The sequence below is a fragment of the Lathyrus oleraceus genome, chromosome 6, assembly GCF_024323335.1.
Source record: "Lathyrus oleraceus cultivar Zhongwan6 chromosome 6, CAAS_Psat_ZW6_1.0, whole genome shotgun sequence".
Lineage (NCBI taxonomy): Eukaryota > Viridiplantae > Streptophyta > Magnoliopsida > Fabales > Fabaceae > Lathyrus > Lathyrus oleraceus.
In genome coordinates, this window is record NC_066584.1 from 215,212,410 (window position 1) to 215,232,690 (window position 20,281).

At 40.4% G+C, this 20,281-nt stretch overlaps 1 protein-coding gene across 1 annotated transcript; it reads right to left on the minus strand.

Annotated features, from left to right (window-relative positions):
• Positions 1 to 8,878: 8,878 nt before the first annotated feature.
• Positions 8,879 to 9,446, minus strand: LOC127094838 (protein NSP-INTERACTING KINASE 1-like). The gene has a single exon (XM_051033610.1). The coding sequence runs from the start codon at positions 9,425 to 9,427 to the stop codon at positions 8,879 to 8,881; it is 549 nt and encodes a 182-aa protein (XP_050889567.1). The 5' UTR covers positions 9,428 to 9,446.
• Positions 9,447 to 20,281: the final 10,835 nt, after the last annotated feature.

Sequence of the window (20,281 nt, forward strand, 5' to 3'; positions counted from 1 at the left end):
ATTCCCCAACAGATCTAAGGATTGCCTATTCCCAGCAGGCCTGTATTTGCCGATTTCCTCCCCGAGTGAGGCAGGTTCATTGAATTTATCTCCAACATTTATCCCATCTGTGGAATGAAGGATATCCCCAGCGGAGTTTACCTTTTCCCAGCAGCAGTGCTATGCTTCAACATGAGTGCGAAGTCGCTTTACCATTCCCCAAGCAGAGTTCCCCGCAGAGTATTCCCCCAAGAGGAGTCTCCCCACAGAGTTGGAGTACCTGATCATTTCGGCTCCCTAGCCGGGGTTCATTTGCATTTTGCATGTAGTAATCATTGCATCCTCAAAATAGCGTAGCATTTCCATTCATAAATGGAGCATTACGCCGTGGAAAAATCAAACATATGCATTCATGTGTTAACTTCACCAGACCGTATCCCCGGCAGAGGCGGATCATTTCATTCAACATCAGCACAGCAAGTCTGCTACAGTTGCTCTTGACAGCATTCAGGATTGATATCCCCACAATGGTTTATTACCTCACCCGTTGGTGACAGAAAGTTTGTTTCTCTCCAGAGAGACCCCCAGCAAGTGGTCAACCTTGCCTTGACATATCTGAGAAGTCGTTCTTGTGATACCAGTAAGTGTCATGTCAGCACCCGCGTGTGTTTCTTTGTTTGGTGTCGGTAAACACCATTGTTTCGGTGTCTGTAAACATCGGGTATTCTCCCCAGTCATCAGTAAATGTCTGGTCATCATTGTTTGGTGTCGGTAAACACCATTGTTTCGGTGTCGGTAAACATCGAATATTCACCCCAGTCATCAGTAAATGTCTGGTCATTTTTGGTGTCGGTAAACACCATTGTTTCGGTGTCTATAAACATCGGGTATTCTCCCCAGTCATCAGTAAATGTCTGGTCATCATTGTTTGGTGTCGGTAAACACCATTGTTTCGGTGTCGGTAAACATCGAATATTCACCCCAGTCATCAGTAAATGTCTGGTCATTTTTGGTGTCGGTAAACACCATTGTTTCGGTGTCTGTAAACATCGGGTTTTCTCTCCAGTCATCGGTAAATGTCTGGTCATTTTTTGATGTCGGTAAACATCATCTTTCGATGTCGGTAAACATCGAGTCTTTTCTGCAGTCGTCGGTAAACGTTTGATAATCCTCAGCTAGAAATCCCCAGTAGAGTCATCTGTAAATGTCCTATCTGGTTTCCAGTTGCAAATATCTGTATCTCCCCAATAAAATTCTCATTCCCAGTCATCGGTAAATGTCTGGTCATTTCTTTGGATGTCGGTAAACATCATCTTTCGATGTCGGTAAACATCGAGTCTCATCCCAGTCATCGGTAAATGTCTGGTCATGTTTGTTGATAAAATTAAAATCCCCAGAAGTCGTCGGTAAACGTCTTGTCTGGTTCCGCCACAGAGATTTTGTTCCTCTCCAAGCAGAGATGCCATCGGTAAATGGCCCGGTTTTCTTCGATATCGGTAAATATCGAATTCCCAGTTGCAGCAGCCGTCGGTAAATGGTCTTGCTAAGCTGACATCGGTAAATGTCAGGATTCTTTGAAGCCACCATCGAAGTTTGTTTTCCCCAGCAGCCATCGGTAAATGGTCTGGCTGAAGTTGATATCGGTAAATATCAAGTTCTAACCATCGGTAAATGGTTTTGCTTTTTCAGAAGTTTGTTTTCCCCAACCGCCATCGGTAAATGGTCGTGCTGAAGTTGATATCGGTAAATATCAAGGTTCCAATTCTTCAACCATCGGTAAATGGTTTCGCCTTTCTGAAGCTGTTATGCAGTTGTCATCGGTAAATGACGTGGTTCTTCTTGTATCATATCCAGCAAAGTGCAAATTCTACGGTTCTTGGTATTCAATCCCTGTTTACCCTGAAAGTCTGACAGCCGTTGCTCTCATCCATTCGGGTTCCCAGTTGATTGAATAGGGGCAGCTGTAGCACCTCAAATTTGCACCTATCATTATGCATACATTTTCATATTAGGTCATAGCATATCATGGTCCATTGCATAGCATTGCATTGCCTCTTTTGCCTCAAGTGCAAGCCAATCAAGAAATTAGGTCAAACTGATCAGGAGATCAGTCAGTCAATCAAGCAAGCAAGTGCATTTCTCAAGGAGCCAAGGCCCTAGGGTTTGTCCAACAAGATCACATGACTTGGGGGTCCATTTGAAGTATTCAAGTCAAGGGTTGAAGGCTCAGAGGTCATCAGTTCATACACAGACAGTCAAAAAACCCTAGAAAGTCAACAGTCAGTCAAAGCAGTGGATGGTGGCCATTCTTGTGGAATTTGGGCACCATGATCAATAATCAAGAGTTCATACAACTTGGGACATCATTTGAAGTCAAGTTCTCAAGGAATTAGGGTTTGGAAGTCATCAGTCAATGCACAATCAGTCGGAAACCCTAAAAGTCAACTGTTGGTCAACTGTCCATTTAATCAGTGATTTGATGATTGGAATTGGTTTGTGAGAGTTCATTCATGTCCAAATAGTCATCATATATCATGCCAAACACCATCATGGAAGAATTTGAAGCCAGATCAAAAATTTCCAAAAATGGAAACTGGGCCTGTAACTGAAACTTACCAAAAATGGAAAGTTTTGATCCTCAAACTTACATCATGATACAAGCTTCAAATGAATTTTTGCCCAACATGAAAGTTGAAGATCTTGTTCTCCCATTTCCAAAAAGTCCAAGAACTATCAATTCCCATGTGTGGTTGGCAAGTTATGATCGAATCGATTTCAGAAATTCTTGAACTTCAAAAGGCCATATCTCTCAAACCGTTTGGCCAATTTGGGTGGGGTTTTTTCCTACAAGTCACATTTGATCCCCTCTTTCCAAAAATATAAATTTCATGTGCCAAAACTTCACCAATCAAAATGGCATTTTTTGACCTATCTCATTTAAATGCAAGTTTGACCAATGTTTGACTTTTTGATATAAACATTTTTCTAACATTTGGCCAATTGGAACAGCTCAGAAATATCATTTAAAACATGTTTGCCAAGTCAAATTATGAAGTACATACAGCCCATGCTAGTTTGCTTGATTTTTGGAAAGAAAGTACAAGTTTCACCAAACCACATCCCACATATCCATGAGCCATGCCTTGTACCACAAAGGCAGCAGAATTGTCCATGATTTTCTGTCATGAGAGGTCAGTAATAGCAGGCAAAGCCAACAGAAAATCATTAATGCTAAAAAAACTTCACTTTGGCCAATCTTCAAAATCTCCGAAAAAAATCCTCAAAAGGACCAAAAGCCTTGCCATGCTTGGTACTTCCAACAGCAGGTTTTATGCATCATGAACACTAATAGCAGCCATTTGACAGCAGAAGAAGCATGGTTCACTCTCTCAAAATCTCACCTTGCTGTTGCATTTAAAAGAGCTGTCAAAAGAATTTCCAAAAGGACAGAAAACCTTGCCATGCTTGGTACTGCACATAGCAGTCTTGTTCATCATTTTCTGTCATGAGCAGTCACTACTTGCAGCCATAACACAAACCGACCTCATTCATTCTCTCAAAAACAAACTTTGCCATTTCAAAAAAACAGTCAAGAACCTCATGCCCTGCCATGGTAAACTAACAACAGACCAACCATTCTTTCACTCATCTTGATCCACCTTGCTTTGGCACTGTTGGAAGCAAGCTGTCAAAAACCCCATATTTCCATGGCCATACCTTGTACTTACACATAACAGTTTGGTGCATCAGTTTTTCTGTCATACACAACTGGCTGCACAATACCACAGTTCCAAGACACTACCTTGCCAACAGAGAGCAGACCAAAAAACTTGACACTTATCAAAAAGATTTTCACCTTACTTTGGCCATTTTTCAAGAGAAAAGAACTGTCAAGGGAAAGCATGGCAAAGACAAAACACCAGACCTTGTGCATTTTTCTGCTGTCATTTTGGAAATGCAATGGCAGCCTAAAACCAACATAACTGAACTTCATTGATGGATGCTCTCAGATTCTAAAAACACACCTTGCTTTGCATTTTCCTTTTTTTTCTGTCCAAGCCTCCAAATGACACCAACCTGGCCATTGCCACTTCACAATCCTTTCACCATTTTGAAACCAACATAACAGCTGACCAACCATTTTCAATTGATGCAAGAGACTGATTTGCTTGGCATTTTGGCTCAAAATTGCAAATGCTGTCAAAAGGGACCAGCAACACAAGACAGCAGAAGAGCAGGTTTTTTCTGTCATGGACCAATCTAACTAACACCATCTAACACAGCAACAAGCATTGGTTCATTCACCCTCAAAATCTCACCTTGCCTTGCATTTCCAAAAACCTGTCTAAACTTCCAACAAAACCTGAGCCCTGCATTGTTTCTTCAAACCCTGCTAGCCAACAAACACAAACCAACTCACTCATACAAAATCCTCACTCTCTCCCATTGGACATTCTCTCTAAAAATTGCCAATGCTATTCAAAAGAGCCAACAACACAAGACAGCAGGGGTCATGTTTACTCCTTCTGTCATGTTAAAAACCAACAGTAGCCTGGTTCACTCAACTTAGCATCACTGCCTTGCCAACCTACACAACCAACCTCACACTCTCACAAGACTTCACTCATCCTTGCTTGGCATTCCAAATTTTCTGTCCAAAGAATCTCCAAAGGAACAAATGCCTGGCCCTGCTTGACACAATATCCAAACCTCATATGCTGTCATAAAAAACCAGCAAAAGATCCTCTAATCTCATTTTTCACATTTTCATTCAAAAAGCCACAAAATAGCCAAAACATGACAGCTCTTGTTCTAAGCACTTGTTGATCAAAAGGGCATTGCAAACACATCTCAAATATCACATAGCAAGTGTCCAAAGCCTCAAAACCTGCAGAAAACATCAAGAACTCAAAATCACTTTTCAACTTGTCACATTGTATCAAATTTGCATTTTCAAAGCCACTTTCACTCTCAGGCCATTCCAAGCTTAGCAAATTAGTTTGTCATGATCCATGGGGTATATTGAAGCTGTCTCAAACCTCAATTGCTCACTGTTTAAAAATCAAAAAACATCACCTTTCTCAAAATCAAGCAAAAACCAGTTCAGTGGCCATCTTCATTTCCAGCTTGATTCAAGTTCAAGTAAGGTGTCAAACAGCTTGCCTTGGACCCTTTGAAGCTATTTGGATACCTGTCAAGCATTGAAAGCATCTCCAGCATCACATTCAACATTGCCCTGTTCAGTTTGGTAAATTTTCGAGCTCCATTATTCTTCAAATTACTATATGCTTTGGATAGGTCCTTCTATGCTGGTTGTCATGATGTTTTTACTTTTTGAAATGGATGCTTATTCATGAAGTTAGGTCATTTTGAAGTTTGATGATGCTTGCTTATTTTGCTCGATTCATGAATGTGTTTGTGTTCTAATGAAAAATGATGATAGACTCTTGTTTGCCATTGCTTGCTGATCATGTTGATGTCCTCAATTGAGATTTTTGGGCAAGTTTGTGAAATCATGATTTTTGAGAGGGATGAATAGTGAAACCCTAGTTCTTCAAATACATTTGCCCAGATTTTCCCCCATTTTCGTGTATGCATGGCTTGACTCCCTCATCCAATCAAAACATTTCCTTTAATGCCCAAAACGACTGTGTTTGGTTAAGTGAATCATGGAATTACAAAAATGCCATTCTTGCCTCATTTATTCCATTTTAATTTCACATTTTATAACCAATCTTGCAAAAATCATAACTTGCTCATTTTTGATCCAAATTCAATGGGATTTTTTGTGTTGTGTTCATCATGACCTCTAGTATTTTATCATTATTTTTCCAGAATTTTTGGATGAATGGTTTTTAAATGGCCTTAGGGTTTGTGACATGTGACCAAATTTTGTACACTTTGCCAAATCATTTGTGAAATGATGAGAACGTATCCAATGGCTCCCAAATTTTTTGTGCTCAAACTAGACACATTCATGGTGATTTTGGTGTAGAGTTTGTGAATTTATCTTATGTGGTTTGAGAGTTATGATTTTTTGAATTAGGGTGTGACAATTTGTATCACACCATTGATGTCCAACTTCATGATTTTCATAGCCATGCTTCTTGACCTCCAATTGATCTGATTTAATGCATGAACCTACTCTTGTATGTCTAGTTTACATGTGAATTTTCTTGGAATTATTTGTGGCATTTCCTAATTGTTTGAGATTTTCTCCCCTGTCTAGTCAAATGTTGACTTTGTGTGACACATGTTCCCATTTCATTTGTGAAATTCTCATACTTTATTAGATGGACATGAAATTTTACATGAGATAACTAGACATCCTCATCTTTGCCATGGCTTTGATCCCATTCATTTATCGTACACCATATTTGATTTATGATTTTTCTAAGTTGATGCATGTTTGGTTGACTTCTTTGAGCATGTTCAAAATTGCTTTGACTTTTTGATTTTCATTGACTGCCTTCCACTTGTCCAAATGAGATGAAATTTGACATGCTTACCATGCTGTGGATTGTGATTGATCATGATTTATTTGGTGATTTTTGGAAATGTTTAAGATTGCTTTTGAGTTAAGTCTTGCTGTTGACTTCTATGAGCTTCTGTTTGCCATGTCTTGACCTAAATGGTTCATGAAATGATGATAGTGATTGATATGGATGTGAACCCAACTGGTTGTGTTTATTAATTGTTTGAAAATGATTTTAGATGCTTGCCCTTTGCTGTTTTGACTTTATCATTCATTTTTGACCCTAGGCTCGCCCTAGTGGTCCTGTTACTCACCTTTGAGCTTGTGTTTTCAGGTTGACCATCAAATGGCCATTGAGACCAATTCTTTTGATTGAGCTTGCTTAGAAATCATTGTCTAACTTGTTTGTTTTGTAGGTGGCTTGGCTCACATGCCTTAAGCCTTGTGCCTTGCACATCCATGTGCCTCTAATTGACTGTTGGTGTCTGTTTCTGTTTGTTTTGTTTGAAGTTGCATACTAACCTCTGCTTGACTGTTTCAGGTGCTTTAGTTGCTTAGTTCCTTGTGAACTTTTTGCTTTGCTTTGCTTGTATAAGCAATTTGCATTGAGGTATGTCTCTTTTACTTCATGTAGTCTGGAAGACCTGGCCTGTTACTTGGCCAGGCAACTGTCTAAAGTCCTCCTTAAGAGGCAATGTTTGTGGATGTTTAATTTTGTCCTTGCATAGAGTCAAAGACCTCCTAAGTGAAGAGGCAATTGGTGGAAGGTAGGGATATGCAATCTATCCCCCACTATTCAGTGTGTCATCTGCTTTGCTCACACCACTGTGTTGATGCATTTCAGATACAAACCCAAGATCTTGTACAATTGTACAGTTGAGTCAGTTTCAAATGTGTAGAAGGGTTCCCACTTTCTGAACCCACACATTCTTGTCAAATGCTCTACCAGGCCAGGGATAGAAGCAATGAGGCACACCCCTCATCTCCTTTCATCTGCTTCACCTTAGCCCCGCAATGGCAAGGTTAAGAGCAACATTCACCCAGTTCCAGAGGTTTGTTTGTTGAGGTTGATATGACCCCTCGACTAAAACCTAGCCTTGTTTGAGCCACTTGCTTGTATATAGTGTGTGCTATCTGTGCTTGTAGGATTGTTTGACTTGCTTCCTGTGCAAGTTAGGATTGTTTGACTTGCTTCCTGTGCAAGTTAGGATTGTTTGACTTGCTTCCTGTGCAAGTTAGGATTGTTTGACTTGCTTCCTGTGCAAGTTAGGATTAGTTTAGACTTGCTTCCTGTGCAAGTTAGGTTTTGCTTGGCTTGCTTCCTGTGCAAGTTAAGTGTGTGTGGCTTGCTTCCTGTGTGAGCCATGCTTAGGATAGGTTGGCCCCTGTGCCAGTTAGCTAGAAACCTTAACTTAGGGTTGATTTTGCATGATAACATCTAGGCTCGAGTCGTAGTCTCCCTAGTGTTGTGTCTCCCTCTGTTATCTGGTTAGGCTAATCCTTTATCCCTGCGTAGGGGAACTACATCGCCCTGATCTTCATACCAGATGAAGTATGTAGGCAGGAGATTGAGCTGATCTCTCCGGGCGCCCTTTTTCTTTTTTGTGTGAGTTGTTTGACAGTTGCTAGGCTCGAGTGCCTGACTCCTTAGCAATTTGTTGTCTGTTTGTTTGAGTGTGTGCTTGACAGTTATAGGCTCGAGTCCCCGACTCCCTATTAACTCGTTGTGTTGTTGTGTGCTTGGAAGCTGATGTAAGACCATCGAGTGGCATTCGGGTTCCAGGGCGTGTGTTTGGTTCGGATGCTGATGTAAGTCCAGTGATTGGCATTCAGGCTCCACGTTTGCCTTTGCCTTGCTTTGTGTGTGTGCGTGTCAGCCGAGCTACGAATGCTCTGATTCTTCTCTCGTCCGAGAAGATACGTATGCATAGGGTGCGACATCCTAGCGAGCATGTGTCGTTTCCCCAGTCCGAACTACTTGGACTCTGATGTCTATGCCTGATAGACTAAGTAGGCCCAGGATGCGATATCCTGCCGAGTCAGTTTCAGTCAGTTTCTTTTGTCTCTTTCAGCCAGTGTGTGTGAGTTTGAGCAGTGTTTAGCAACCATTTTCCTTCCTTTTGTGCGTGGATCCCGTAGAGTACTACGGATGCGTAGGGGTGCTAATACCTTCCCTTCGCATAACCGACTCCCGAACCCATTCTCTTTGGTCGCGAGACCATGTTCTTTCCAGGTTTACTCTGAGCGTTTCCTTTCCCTCTTTTGGGATAAATAACGCACGGTGGCGGCTCTGTTGTTCTTTCTTTTCCCGCCGGTTTTTCGCGCGATGCGACACCATGACAGTTTGTTTGTTTTGCTGTAGCACAGACTAGAGGGTTTCCAACAATACTGAATGATTTGGCCAAGATTCTAGGCACACTGCCACTAAGATTGTTGAATGACAAATAAAAAAAAAGTAAGTTGTGCCATGTTCGCCAACGACTCGGGACATCCACCAGAAAAACTGTTATTATTAAGCCTCAAGTATTGAAGCTTTCTCAGATGACCAAGAGAAGTAGGAATCTTTCCATTGAAGAAGTTATCAGAAAGATCAAGTGTTTGAAGCATGGAAAGTTTTCCTAGCTCTGAACTGATTGGTCCAGTTATGTTGTTATTCTGTAACATAATAGTTTGAAGATTTGTTAACTTTCCAATACTTGGTAATAATGTACCAGATAAATTCTGACTAGGAATTCCCAAACTAATAACAAGATTCTCAGTAGAACAAGTAACCATATTCCAACTACATGGATCAACAACATCACCATCCCAATTCTCTAGAATTCCATGAGGATCCATTAATGAAGCTTTTATACTCATCAAATCTTGAACTTCAAAGTTAATTCCTTTAGGAGAAAGCAAAGCATTAGTAGAACACAAAAACAAGAACAACGTCACAAAACATAGAAAACCTTCTCCTCTTGAAATTTCCATTAGGATTTTTCTAAGGGTAGATGTTTTTTTGTTATTATGTTCTCTTCAATTTTCTGTTATGGCTTTGTAATTGAAACATGGACTGCTGCAGAAATTTGATGACAGGATGTTATCCATGTGCAGTCACGACCAAACTCAAACATCCTTGGCCAATGCAAGTGCAATATCTAGTGTGGTTGTAATGCTTGGTTGTAGTAGTTGCAGGACCTTGCTTAGCAATGTAGAACCAAGGGTTGGCCAAGCCAAAATGACAATTCAAGACAAGTTGCACATGAGGTTAACATAAGATAAGTTACTTGGCCAAGAAGATACAAAGTCAAACTCATCACACAAGACTCTTGGATGGTGAATCAAGGCTAAAATGGATTAGATTAGGTTTAAGAGGGTCAAAAATGGGAAGGTTAACTTTGGTCAAAGTTGACCAAAAAGTCAATTGTTGACTAAAGTCAACAAAATGGTCAAAATTCAATTTTCTTTGTAGTTTCTTTGTAAATGAACATTGAATAAATGGTTATGGTGAAATTTTAGGTTTTTTGGATTTTGGGTGACTTTGGTCAATGTTGACCAAAAAGTCAACTGTTGACCAAAGTCAACAATTGGTCAAAATTGTCAAGACTTATACCTTTTTTTATGTAAAATCAAATGTGATGGTTTAGGATGATGTGAAATGAATTGAAATGGTTTGAAAAATTATTTGAAATTTGGTTTTACCATTGGTTTATTTTATGACTTGAATGCTTGACTTTGAAAAGAACATGACTTGACTGGTAGTATGTGTTAACAAGGCCATGAACTGATGGTATAAGATTAGGATTTGAAAGGGATATTCATGAATCAAATGGCATGATTGGCAATTGGCTTGTGACACAAGAAGGTTGGTTGTTTGGATGACCAAGACCATATGAGTATTAACAATCACATGAACAACACCATGACTTTGGACTAAGACCAATCCACATATAAGACCAAAGTAAGGTTAGGCCAAACATGCTAAAAAATAAAAACATAAAAAATTCAGGACCAAAATCGGGGCATGACAATCAGTTGTTGTTGTTGGCTAACATTTGCTTGTTTTGTTGGCTTTGAGAACAACTCACTTGTGTTTTCTCATTGTGCACATTGGATTTGTCTGTCTGTCTAATATTGACTGTTGTCTATTTGTCTGGATTTTGTACTGATTGGTTTAGATGTTTCCACAGGTACCTAAGTTGCTTTAAGTTCATTTGAACTTTGCTGTGCTTGTTTGTGGTTTGCATACCACTGAGGTATAATCCCTTGATCTTCATGTAGTCTGGAAGACCTGTCATGTTACTTTGGCAGGCACCGGTCTGAAGCCCTCCTTAAGAGGCAATGCTTGTGTTTGTTTAATTTTGTGCCAAGCAGGTTAAGTCCTCTTAAAAGGCAATTGGCAGATAAAAGGGATGTGTAATCCATCCCCTGCTATTCTGTTTTGTCATTCACCTTGCTCACACCATGTGTTGATGCATTGTGAATAAAAACCCAAGATCTTGTTGTGTCAGTCATTTGTGGAGAAGAGTTCCTACATTCTGAACTCCCACACTTTCTATTTTGAGTCAAGCTCTCCCAGGCCAGGGATAAGAGTTGTGAGGTCTTATCCTCACTTCACATTTCATCTGCTTCACCCTAACTCTCAATGTTAGGGTTAAGAGCTAAAAACACCCCATTCCAGTTGGCTTGTTTGTCGAGGTTGACATGACCCCTTGACTAAAGCCTAGCCTTGTGTGAGCCACTTGTTTGCATATAGTGTGTGTGCTTCCTTGTGTTTTCTATTGTGCTATTTAGGCTAGCTTGCTTCCTGTGCAAGTTAGGATAGAAACCTCAACATAGGGATCGTATGCATGACAACTTCTAGGCTCGAGTCGTAGTCTCCCTAGTAGCTTGTTATCCCCTTTGTCTCTGGTTAGGTTAGAAGTTCTTTCCCTGTTTAGGGGAACTACGTCGCCCTGATCCTCATACCAGATGAGGTACGTAGGCAGAAGATGAGCTGATCTCTCCGGGCGCCCTTTGTCTTTTTCAACCTTTTGTGTCTGTTTGGAGTCTGACGTAAGCCCAGCAATTGGCAGTTGGTTTCCTGTGTCTTGTTTGCTTGTTAGAGTCTGACGTAAGTCCAGCGATTGGCAGTTGGTTTCCTGTGTGTGTTTGTTGGTTCAGAGTCTGATGTAAGTCCAGCGATTGGCATTCGGTTTCCATGTTTGCGTGTTTGTGTGGAGTCTGACGTAAGTCCAGCGATTGGTAGTCAGTTTCCTGTGTTGGTTTTGTTTGGCTTGCGTTGGCCGAGCTACGAGTGCTCTGATTCTTCTTTGGTTAGAGAAGATACGTATGCATAGGATGCGACATCCTAGCGAGCACACTTTCCCCTGTCCCCGAACTACGTCGACTCTGAGGTCTGTGCCTGACAGACTACGTAGGCCCAGGATGCGATATCCTGCCGAGTTCCGTTTCTTTTGTCTTTCTGTGTTTCCTTCCAGCCTTGTGCAGTCTGTGAGCCGTCTTTAGCAACCTTTCTTCTATTCTTTTGTGCGTGGATCCCGTCGAGTACGACAGATGCGTAGGGGTGCTAATACCTTCCCTTCGTGTAGGTGTTTAATTGGCTGCATTATATGGTAAAACACTAGCTGGATTCTAATGTCTTGACTGATGTCATGACATGGTGTGGATGTGTGACTGCATTGTAGGTTATAATATCTAACTGTACTCTGATGTCTTGACTGATGTCATGACACACTTGAGTAGTTAATGCAGGATTAGCTAACACAGGATTTATTGAATGTCAAACTGGATGCTGTGACATTCATCCCTGTCAGCAGCTAATGAGGAATAGAACAGTTGGTGTTCTGTTAGAGCTCAGTATTCATTTGCAGTCTGGTTATCAAGGGAGAACCAGATCTGGCATAAGGCCTACTGTATGAATGTCAAACTGGATGTTATGACATTCATCATGGACAGTATATACTGAACATTAGACAGAGTGGTGTTCTGCTATACTTCAGCATGTTACTTAGTCTGTTCTTCAAGAGAATAACAGAACTAACTTAAGGCCAAATGTGTAAATGTTAAATTGGACACTTTGACATTTATTAATGTAAGCTGTTACTGTAGTATGGTCATTTTGATCATGTACAGGTCAGCAAAATTGTACAGTCTGTTTTCTGGAAAAACAGACTCAGCATATGGACCTTGTTGTCAAGCTGAATGTCGTGACATTCATTCCTGACAGCATATGCTAGATTGTAGGTTGTTCAGTTTTCTGTTTCAGCTTTTCTTGGGCTATTCTTCAGGAAGTCAACAGCTTACAGAAAAACCAGGAAATCAACAACCAAGTTACATTTAATGAACCTAACAAATAGCCTATTTGTTAGTAACCTAAATGTTGAATTTATGGGAACTCGTGTGACCTTAAATTCAGGAGAATACAGGTGCAAAAGCCCAGGTGCTGCAATATAAAAAGGAAGGCGTTCCTTCATTCAGCTTCGGGGATTTTGAGGCGTGAAGATTAAGTGTGTCCATCATACTTCACTGCTGTATTTTTGTGAGTCTTATATTAGACGTATCTTGTAAGCCAAGCCATTGTCAAGTAGATGATTGTTGTGGCATAGGGTGTTCATTGAGTTGTAAGTGTTGTGTCGCTCAAAGCTTTTAAGCGTGAGTGCTGTGTATCTTGATTAAAGCTGTGAAGCACAATCAAGAGTGGTTTGAAGTGTGACTTCAAAGTATCTTTAATATTGATTAAAGGTAGTAATCACTGAGGTGATTGAGGGGGAGTGAGTAGGAACTCTGATCTTAGTGTAAGATTGAAATTGCATTGGGTAGGGATTAAGTGATAAGTTGTAAACGGGTGAGTTTAGCTTTGAATTGATACTACTAATAATGGATTTCCTCCCTGGCTTGGTAGCCCCCAGATGTAGGTCATGTTGGACTGAACTGGGTAAACAATCACTTGTGTTATTTACTGCACTTACGTTTAAGTTCTGTAAAATTCCTGTCTGTGCAGAATTGGATGTCATAACAACCCGTGTGACATCTAAAGTCTGATAACTAGAATTTCAATTGGCATCAGAGCAGGCACCCTGCCTGTGAATTTCTGGGTGAGATCTAGGGAAGTTACTTTCTAGTACCATGGACAAGGATATAGGACACTCAAACAGACCACCCATGTTGGATGGCTCTAATTATGATGACTGGAAGCCTCGTATGATAGCCTTCTTAAGGTCTCTAGACAGCAAAGTCTGGAGAGCTGTCAACAAAGGATGGGAACATCCAATGAGGACAGGTGAAGATGGAGTCAGTGTGCAGATTCCTGAAGAAGAGTGGGACAAGGAGCAAGAGACATTAGCTCTTGGAAATTCCAAGGCCTTGAATGCATTGTTCAATGGAATCAGTAAGAACATCTTCAGGCTGGTACACCACTGTGAACTAGCTAAGGAAGTTTGGGATACCCTCAAGGTGACTCATGAAGGTACTTCCAAGGTGAAGATGTCCAAACTTCAGATGCTGACCACCAAGTTTGAAAATTTGAGGATGAAAGAGGATGAGACTATTCATGACTTTCACATGAATATTCTTGAAATTGCAAACACCTCTGGTGGACTAGGTGAGAAAATGGCTGAAGAGAAACTTGTAAGAAAGATTCTCAGGTCCTTGCCTAAGAGATTTGCTATGAAGGTCACAGCCATAGAGGAGGCGCAGGACATCTGCAATATGAAGGTGGATGAGCTCATTGGATCTCTTCAAACCTTTGAAATGGGCCTGTGTGAGAATGCTGAAAAGAAGGACAAAAGCATAGCTGTTGCATCTAATGCAGTAGAGGAGTCAGAAGCAGGATATACTGAAAGTGATGAAAGTATATCAGAAGCTTTAGCCATGCTTGGGAGACAGTTCAACAAGCTCATAAAGAAAGTTGATCAACAAGGTAGACCTAATGTCAAGAACATCCCGTCTGACATAAGGAAAAGATCAACTTCTGAAGAAAAGTTCAACCAAGGCAAGGGAATCCAGTGCCATGGATGTGAAGGATATGGTCATATTAAGACTGACTGCCCTACCTTCCTCATGAGGCAAAGGAAAGGGCTATCTGTCACCTGGTCAGAAGAAGACACTGAGAGTGAATCTGAAGGAGAATCTGCCAAACATGTCACTGCTCTGACCAGTGTCTGTACCTTAGAAGATAACTCAAGTGGAGATGAGCTCACCTTGGATGAACTTGCTGCCTCATATAAAGAACTATGTGTTAAAAGTGCAGAAGTGTGTATCCAAGGAGAAAAGCATAAGAAACTCATCAAAGAGCTAGAAGCTGAGAAACTAGAGCAGCTGAAAGTCATAGAGAGTCTGAAGGGTGAGATTTCTTTGTTGACCTCTAAGCTAGACCAAATGACCAAATACATCAAAATGGTGAATAAGGGATCTGACACCTTGGAAGAGATCCTGAAGATAGGACAGAAGTCTGGAACCACTTCTGGGTTAGGCTTTGGGAAAAGATCCTCAGCTGAACGCAAACGCCCAAAGGGTAAAGTTCAGAAATCCAAAGGGAAGTCACATCCAATGTCTCAACATCGAGGAACCAGAATGAGCAATCATCAGAAGAAGAAGTTCAAGAGATGGAGATGTCATTACTGTGGTAGATTCGGTCACATAAAACCCTTCTGCTATAGGCTGCATGGTTACCCAAACCAGACCCCACAAGATAGGCCTAAGAAGAAGGTGTCTATGCATAATGTCGCCATTAAGAAACAAACATGGGCGGCTAAGCAGACACCTCAGGCCAATCCTAAGCAACAGGCATCTAAGCTTCGCTTCTCTCCTGAGAAACAACAGTGTGTTGCTAACCTTGCTCACACATCTTCAAGGGCTCATATCAGACAAGACTGGTACCTTGATAGTGGCTGCTCAAGGCATATGACTGGGATGAGCAACCTATTGGTGAATCTACATCCTCCTACCACAAAGTTTGTAACATTTGGTGATGGAACGAAAAGAGAAGTCATGGGGGTTGGCAAGCTGGATTGTCCTGAAGCTCCAAAATTGAGTGGTGTACTGTTAGTAAAAGGACTAACTGTGAACCTCATAAGCATAAGCCAGCTATGTGACAAAGGATGCAAGGTGGAATTTACCAAGGGAGGATGTGTGGTGCTGAATGGGTGCAATCAAGAAGTGATGAGAGGAGACAGATCCAAAGATAATTGCGTCCTATGGAAATCTAAAGACTCTCCCAACCTTCCCAAGTGTCCTTTAGCCAAGGAAAATCAGGAAGGGAAGCTGAGACATTAAAGACTTAATCTCCTTCAGGTAAAAGGAATGAAGAAGAGCATTTCAAAGGGAGCTATGAGAAGAATCTCATATCTGTCTTTAGATAAAAGGACAGACTGTGGAAAAGGTCTGACGGAAAGTAATGAGCCATTGGCACCTACTGGTCATCATACACATGATAGACAGAGGTATGTATTATTGTCGTCTGCTGAAACTCAATACCTAGCTTGTGGTAGCAGGTGGTCATCCCTGGTATGGAGGAACCTGATGCAGACAGAGTACAATGTCACCCAGAATGTCATGACATTGTACGATGCTAAGTGTGAAAATAGTAAAGGCAAAGAGGGAATGCGTACGTCTGAAAATTTATAGCAACTAATGAAGTTAGTTAGTGTAGCACCTCAAATTTGCACCTATCATTGTACATACCATCTCATATTAGGTCATAACATATCATAGTCCATTGCATAGCATTGCATTGCCCCCAGTTGCCTCAAGTGCAAGCAAGTCAAGAATTAGGTCAAACTGATCAGGAGATCAGTCAACCAAGCAAGCAAGGGTGTTTCTCAAGGAGCCAAGGCCCTAGGGTTTGTCCAACAAGTTCACATATCTTGAAGGTCCATTTGAAGTGTTTAAGTCAAGGGTTGGATGTTCAGAGGTCATAAGTTCATGCACAACCAGTCAATGAGGTCAAAATCAGTCAAAGTCAGTCATTGCAGTGGATGGTGGCCATTCTTGCAGAACTTGGGCACCATGATCAATAATCAAGAGTCCATACAACTTGGGACATCATTTGAAGTCAAGGTCTCAAGGAATTAGGGTTTGGAATTCATCAGAAGTGCTTCAGTCATCCAAAACCCTAGAAAAGTCAAAGTTGGTCAACTGTGGTTGATTTTATGGTTTTGATGGATGGAAATGGTTTGAGAGAGCTTATTCATGTCCTAATAGGCCTCATATATCATGGCAATCAACATCATTGAAGAATTTGAAGCCAATCAGAAAATTTCCCAAAATAGAAACTGGACCTGTAATTTCAACTGCCAAAAATGGAAACTTATTGATCCCAAACTTACATCATGATACAAGCTTCAAATGAATTTTTGCCCAACATGAAATTTGAAGATCTTGTTTTCCCATTTTCAAAAAGTCCAAGAACTCTCAAATCCCATGCATGGTTTGCAAGATATGATCATTTCATTTTCACCATTTTTTGAACTTCAACAGGCAATATCTCATGATTCCTTTGGCCAAATTTGATGGGGTTTTTTCCTACAAACTCCATTTAATCCCCTCTTTCCAAAAATTCATTCATCATTCACCAAAACCCTGCCAATCAAAATGGCATTTTTTGACTTGTTTCATTTAAAATCCAAGTTTGACCAAAGTTTGACTTTTGAAATTAAACCATTTCAGCATATTTGGCTTTTTGGAACTTGTTTTAATTGTCATTTGCAACATGTTTTGAGGCCCAACTCGGCCAGGATCATACCCCTCCATGTGCAATTTTCCAAATTAGCAATTTATGCATTTAACTTCATTTGAGCTAATCCAACTTAGGACTTCATTAAGCAATGCTAAACAGATGAATATAAGCATATTTTCTGTCCATTCCAAACCCTAGAGACACAGCCACACACGACCAGAAAACCTTCATTCTCTCATTCTTGCATTTTTGCACTTTTGCAATTTCTGAGTAAAATCTTCAAGAACCCTCGAGCCCTCTTGCTTCCATCATCACTTGGCCAACCTTTGGAAGCTTTTTGGACCATCAAACCTCAATTGTAGTGTAGCTTTTTGTTCTGTTTTCTTCATGGACCCAACAATGGCAGATCGTGATTTGTTTATTTCCAAGCATTCTTAAGCTGAAAGAACTTCATCATCCATCATTTCAAAGCCTAAAGCGCATCTGTCTCGAGCTTTGAAGGCAAAATCACCACTGCAACTCAACTGTGCTTCAATCTTGGTAACATTTCGAATCTCATCATTTACCAAACTATGCCATGTTTAGGATAGATTTTTTGATGCTGATTCCAATGAACCTTAAACCATCGAAAATGATTCACTGTGTTAAGAGAAATCTGGTTTTGAAGTTCTATGTTCAAACTTGTTCCTGCTTCTTTCTCTTTTGTGTGCTCGAATTAATGATGATGGATGCCATATTATGAATGTACTTGGTGTGTAGAATCGATTGCCATGTTTGATTGATGTTTCTGGGCGTGTTCGATTTTCACGATGGTTGTTGGTTGATGAAGATGAACACTGTAGTTTACAGAACCCTAAATACTGTTCAAAACCCTAAACCCCATTTTCCAGTTTTTTCTGTTTTTCTTCACGTATGCATGTTGGTCATTTACTGTGCCATCCCATAGTGGCCAATCAAAACATTTCATTGCATTTGCCAAAGCTGTGCGTTTTGATAAATGAGGCGCTGAATTACCACAATGCCATGCTGACTTTGGTTTGACTCACTATTCCATGTTAGTTGTTCATGTTTGGTTCCAAATGATCACTCATCTTCCAAAATTCATTTTTCACTCAATTTAACTCCAAAATTCATAAAATTTTTTCCATCATTTGCACATGAATGTCTATTATTTAATCATGATTTTTGCTGAATTTTTGGTTGGCTGGATTTTAAATGGTATTAAGTTTCTTAACATGTATGCTTAATTTGTACCTTTTGCCATTTCTTTTGTGAAATAATGATGATGCATCCAATGGTTCTGAAAATTTTTGTGGTGAATCTACACACACTCATGTTCATTTTGATGTAAAGTTTGTGCATTTATCATATGTGGTTGTTGAGATACAAATTTTTGAAGTAGGGTGTGACAATTTGTGTCACACCAATGTTATGCAATTTCTTGATTTTTGTTCACATGCTTCCTGGCTTCCAAATAATGTGAAATTTTGCATGAGCCATCTCTTATATGTCTAGTTGATGTGTGAATTTTCTTGGATTTAATCATGCCATTTCCTAATTGTTTGTGAATTTTCTTCTCTGCCTAGTCAATTGTTGACTTTGTGTGACACATCTTGCCAAATCCTTTGTGAAATTCTCATATCTTATTGTATGATCATGAAATTTCACATGTGCATACTATACATCTTGAGCTTTGCATTGGTGTTGATCCCATCCATTTCTCATCTGTTTTCATTTTGTTATGATTTTTTGAAGATGACACATGTTTTGTTGACTTCTTTGTGCACACTTGAAATTGTGTTGACTTCCTGATTTTAATTGACTATCTTCCCATGATCCAATTGAGTTGAAATTTCATATTCATGCTATGTTATGGATTGTGATTGAGTATGAATTATTTCATAATTTTTGGAATTGATTATGTTTGGGTTTGAGCTTGGTCTTGCTGTTGACCTTTTGTGTGCTCCCTCTTGCCATGTTTTGACTTCTTTGGTCTATGAAATGACAATGATGCATGTTATGAACTTGTGACCAATTGTGCTTGCTTCTTAAATGCTTGAACTTGACTTTGGTTGACCATTTGTTTGCTGTTTTGACTTTCCCTTTTGTTTTTGACCCTAGGCTTGCCCTAGTGGTCTTTTGGACTTATGTTGAGTTCATTGTTTCAGGCTAAGCATCAATGCTTCAAAGATCACACAAATGTGGTTGAGTTTGATTACATATCATATACTAACCTTTGTTTTGTAGGTGTGACTCATGTGACTTGAGTCTTGTGCTTGGCACATTGGTCCCTCTGATTTAACTGTTTGATTCATTTCCTTTTGATCTAAACTGTTGAACTGTTTACTGATTAGTTTGACTTTTTCAGGTACCCTTTAGTTGCTTTATTTGCTTGCTTTGCTATTTAGCAACTTGCTTTTGAGGTATAATTACTCTCTCTTCATGTAGTCTGGAGACCCGGCCTGTTATTTGGCCGGGCAAACTGTCTGAAGTCCTCCTTAAGAGGCCATGCTTGTGTGTGTTTAATTTTGTCCCAAGCAGGAAAAGTCCTTCAAGTAAGGCAATTGGTAGATCAAAGGGATAAGCAACCTATCCCCTACTTTTCAGTGAGTCTTCTCCTTGCTCCCATTACATGGTTGTAGCATTGAGATCAAAACCCAAGATCTATCGAGTCAATAATGTGGAAAGAGCTCCATCTTTCTGAGCTCCCACACTTTCTGATATGCTCTCCCTGATCAGGGATAGAAGCAATGAGGCACACCCCTCATCTCCTTTCATCTGCTTCACCTTAGCCCCTCAATGGCAAGGTTAAGAGCACACTTCACCCCATTCCAGAGGTTTGTTTGTTGAGGTTGATATGACCCCTCGACTAAAACCTAACCCTTGTGTGAGCCTCTTGTATGTATATAGTGTGTGCTATCTGTGATTGTGATTGCTTTGCTTCTTAGGCTAGCTTAGACTTGCTTCCTGTGCAAGTTAGGTTTAGTTTAGACTAATCCTTGTTTGCTTTCGCCCTCGTTGCGATTCTTTTCTCTCGCCCTCGTTGCGATCGAGCCTTTTCTTTTCTCTCGCCCTCGTTGCGATCGAGCCTTTTCCTTTCTCTCGCCCTCGTTGCGATCGAGCCTTTTCCTTTCTCTCGCCCTCGTTGTGATCGAGCCTTTTCCTTT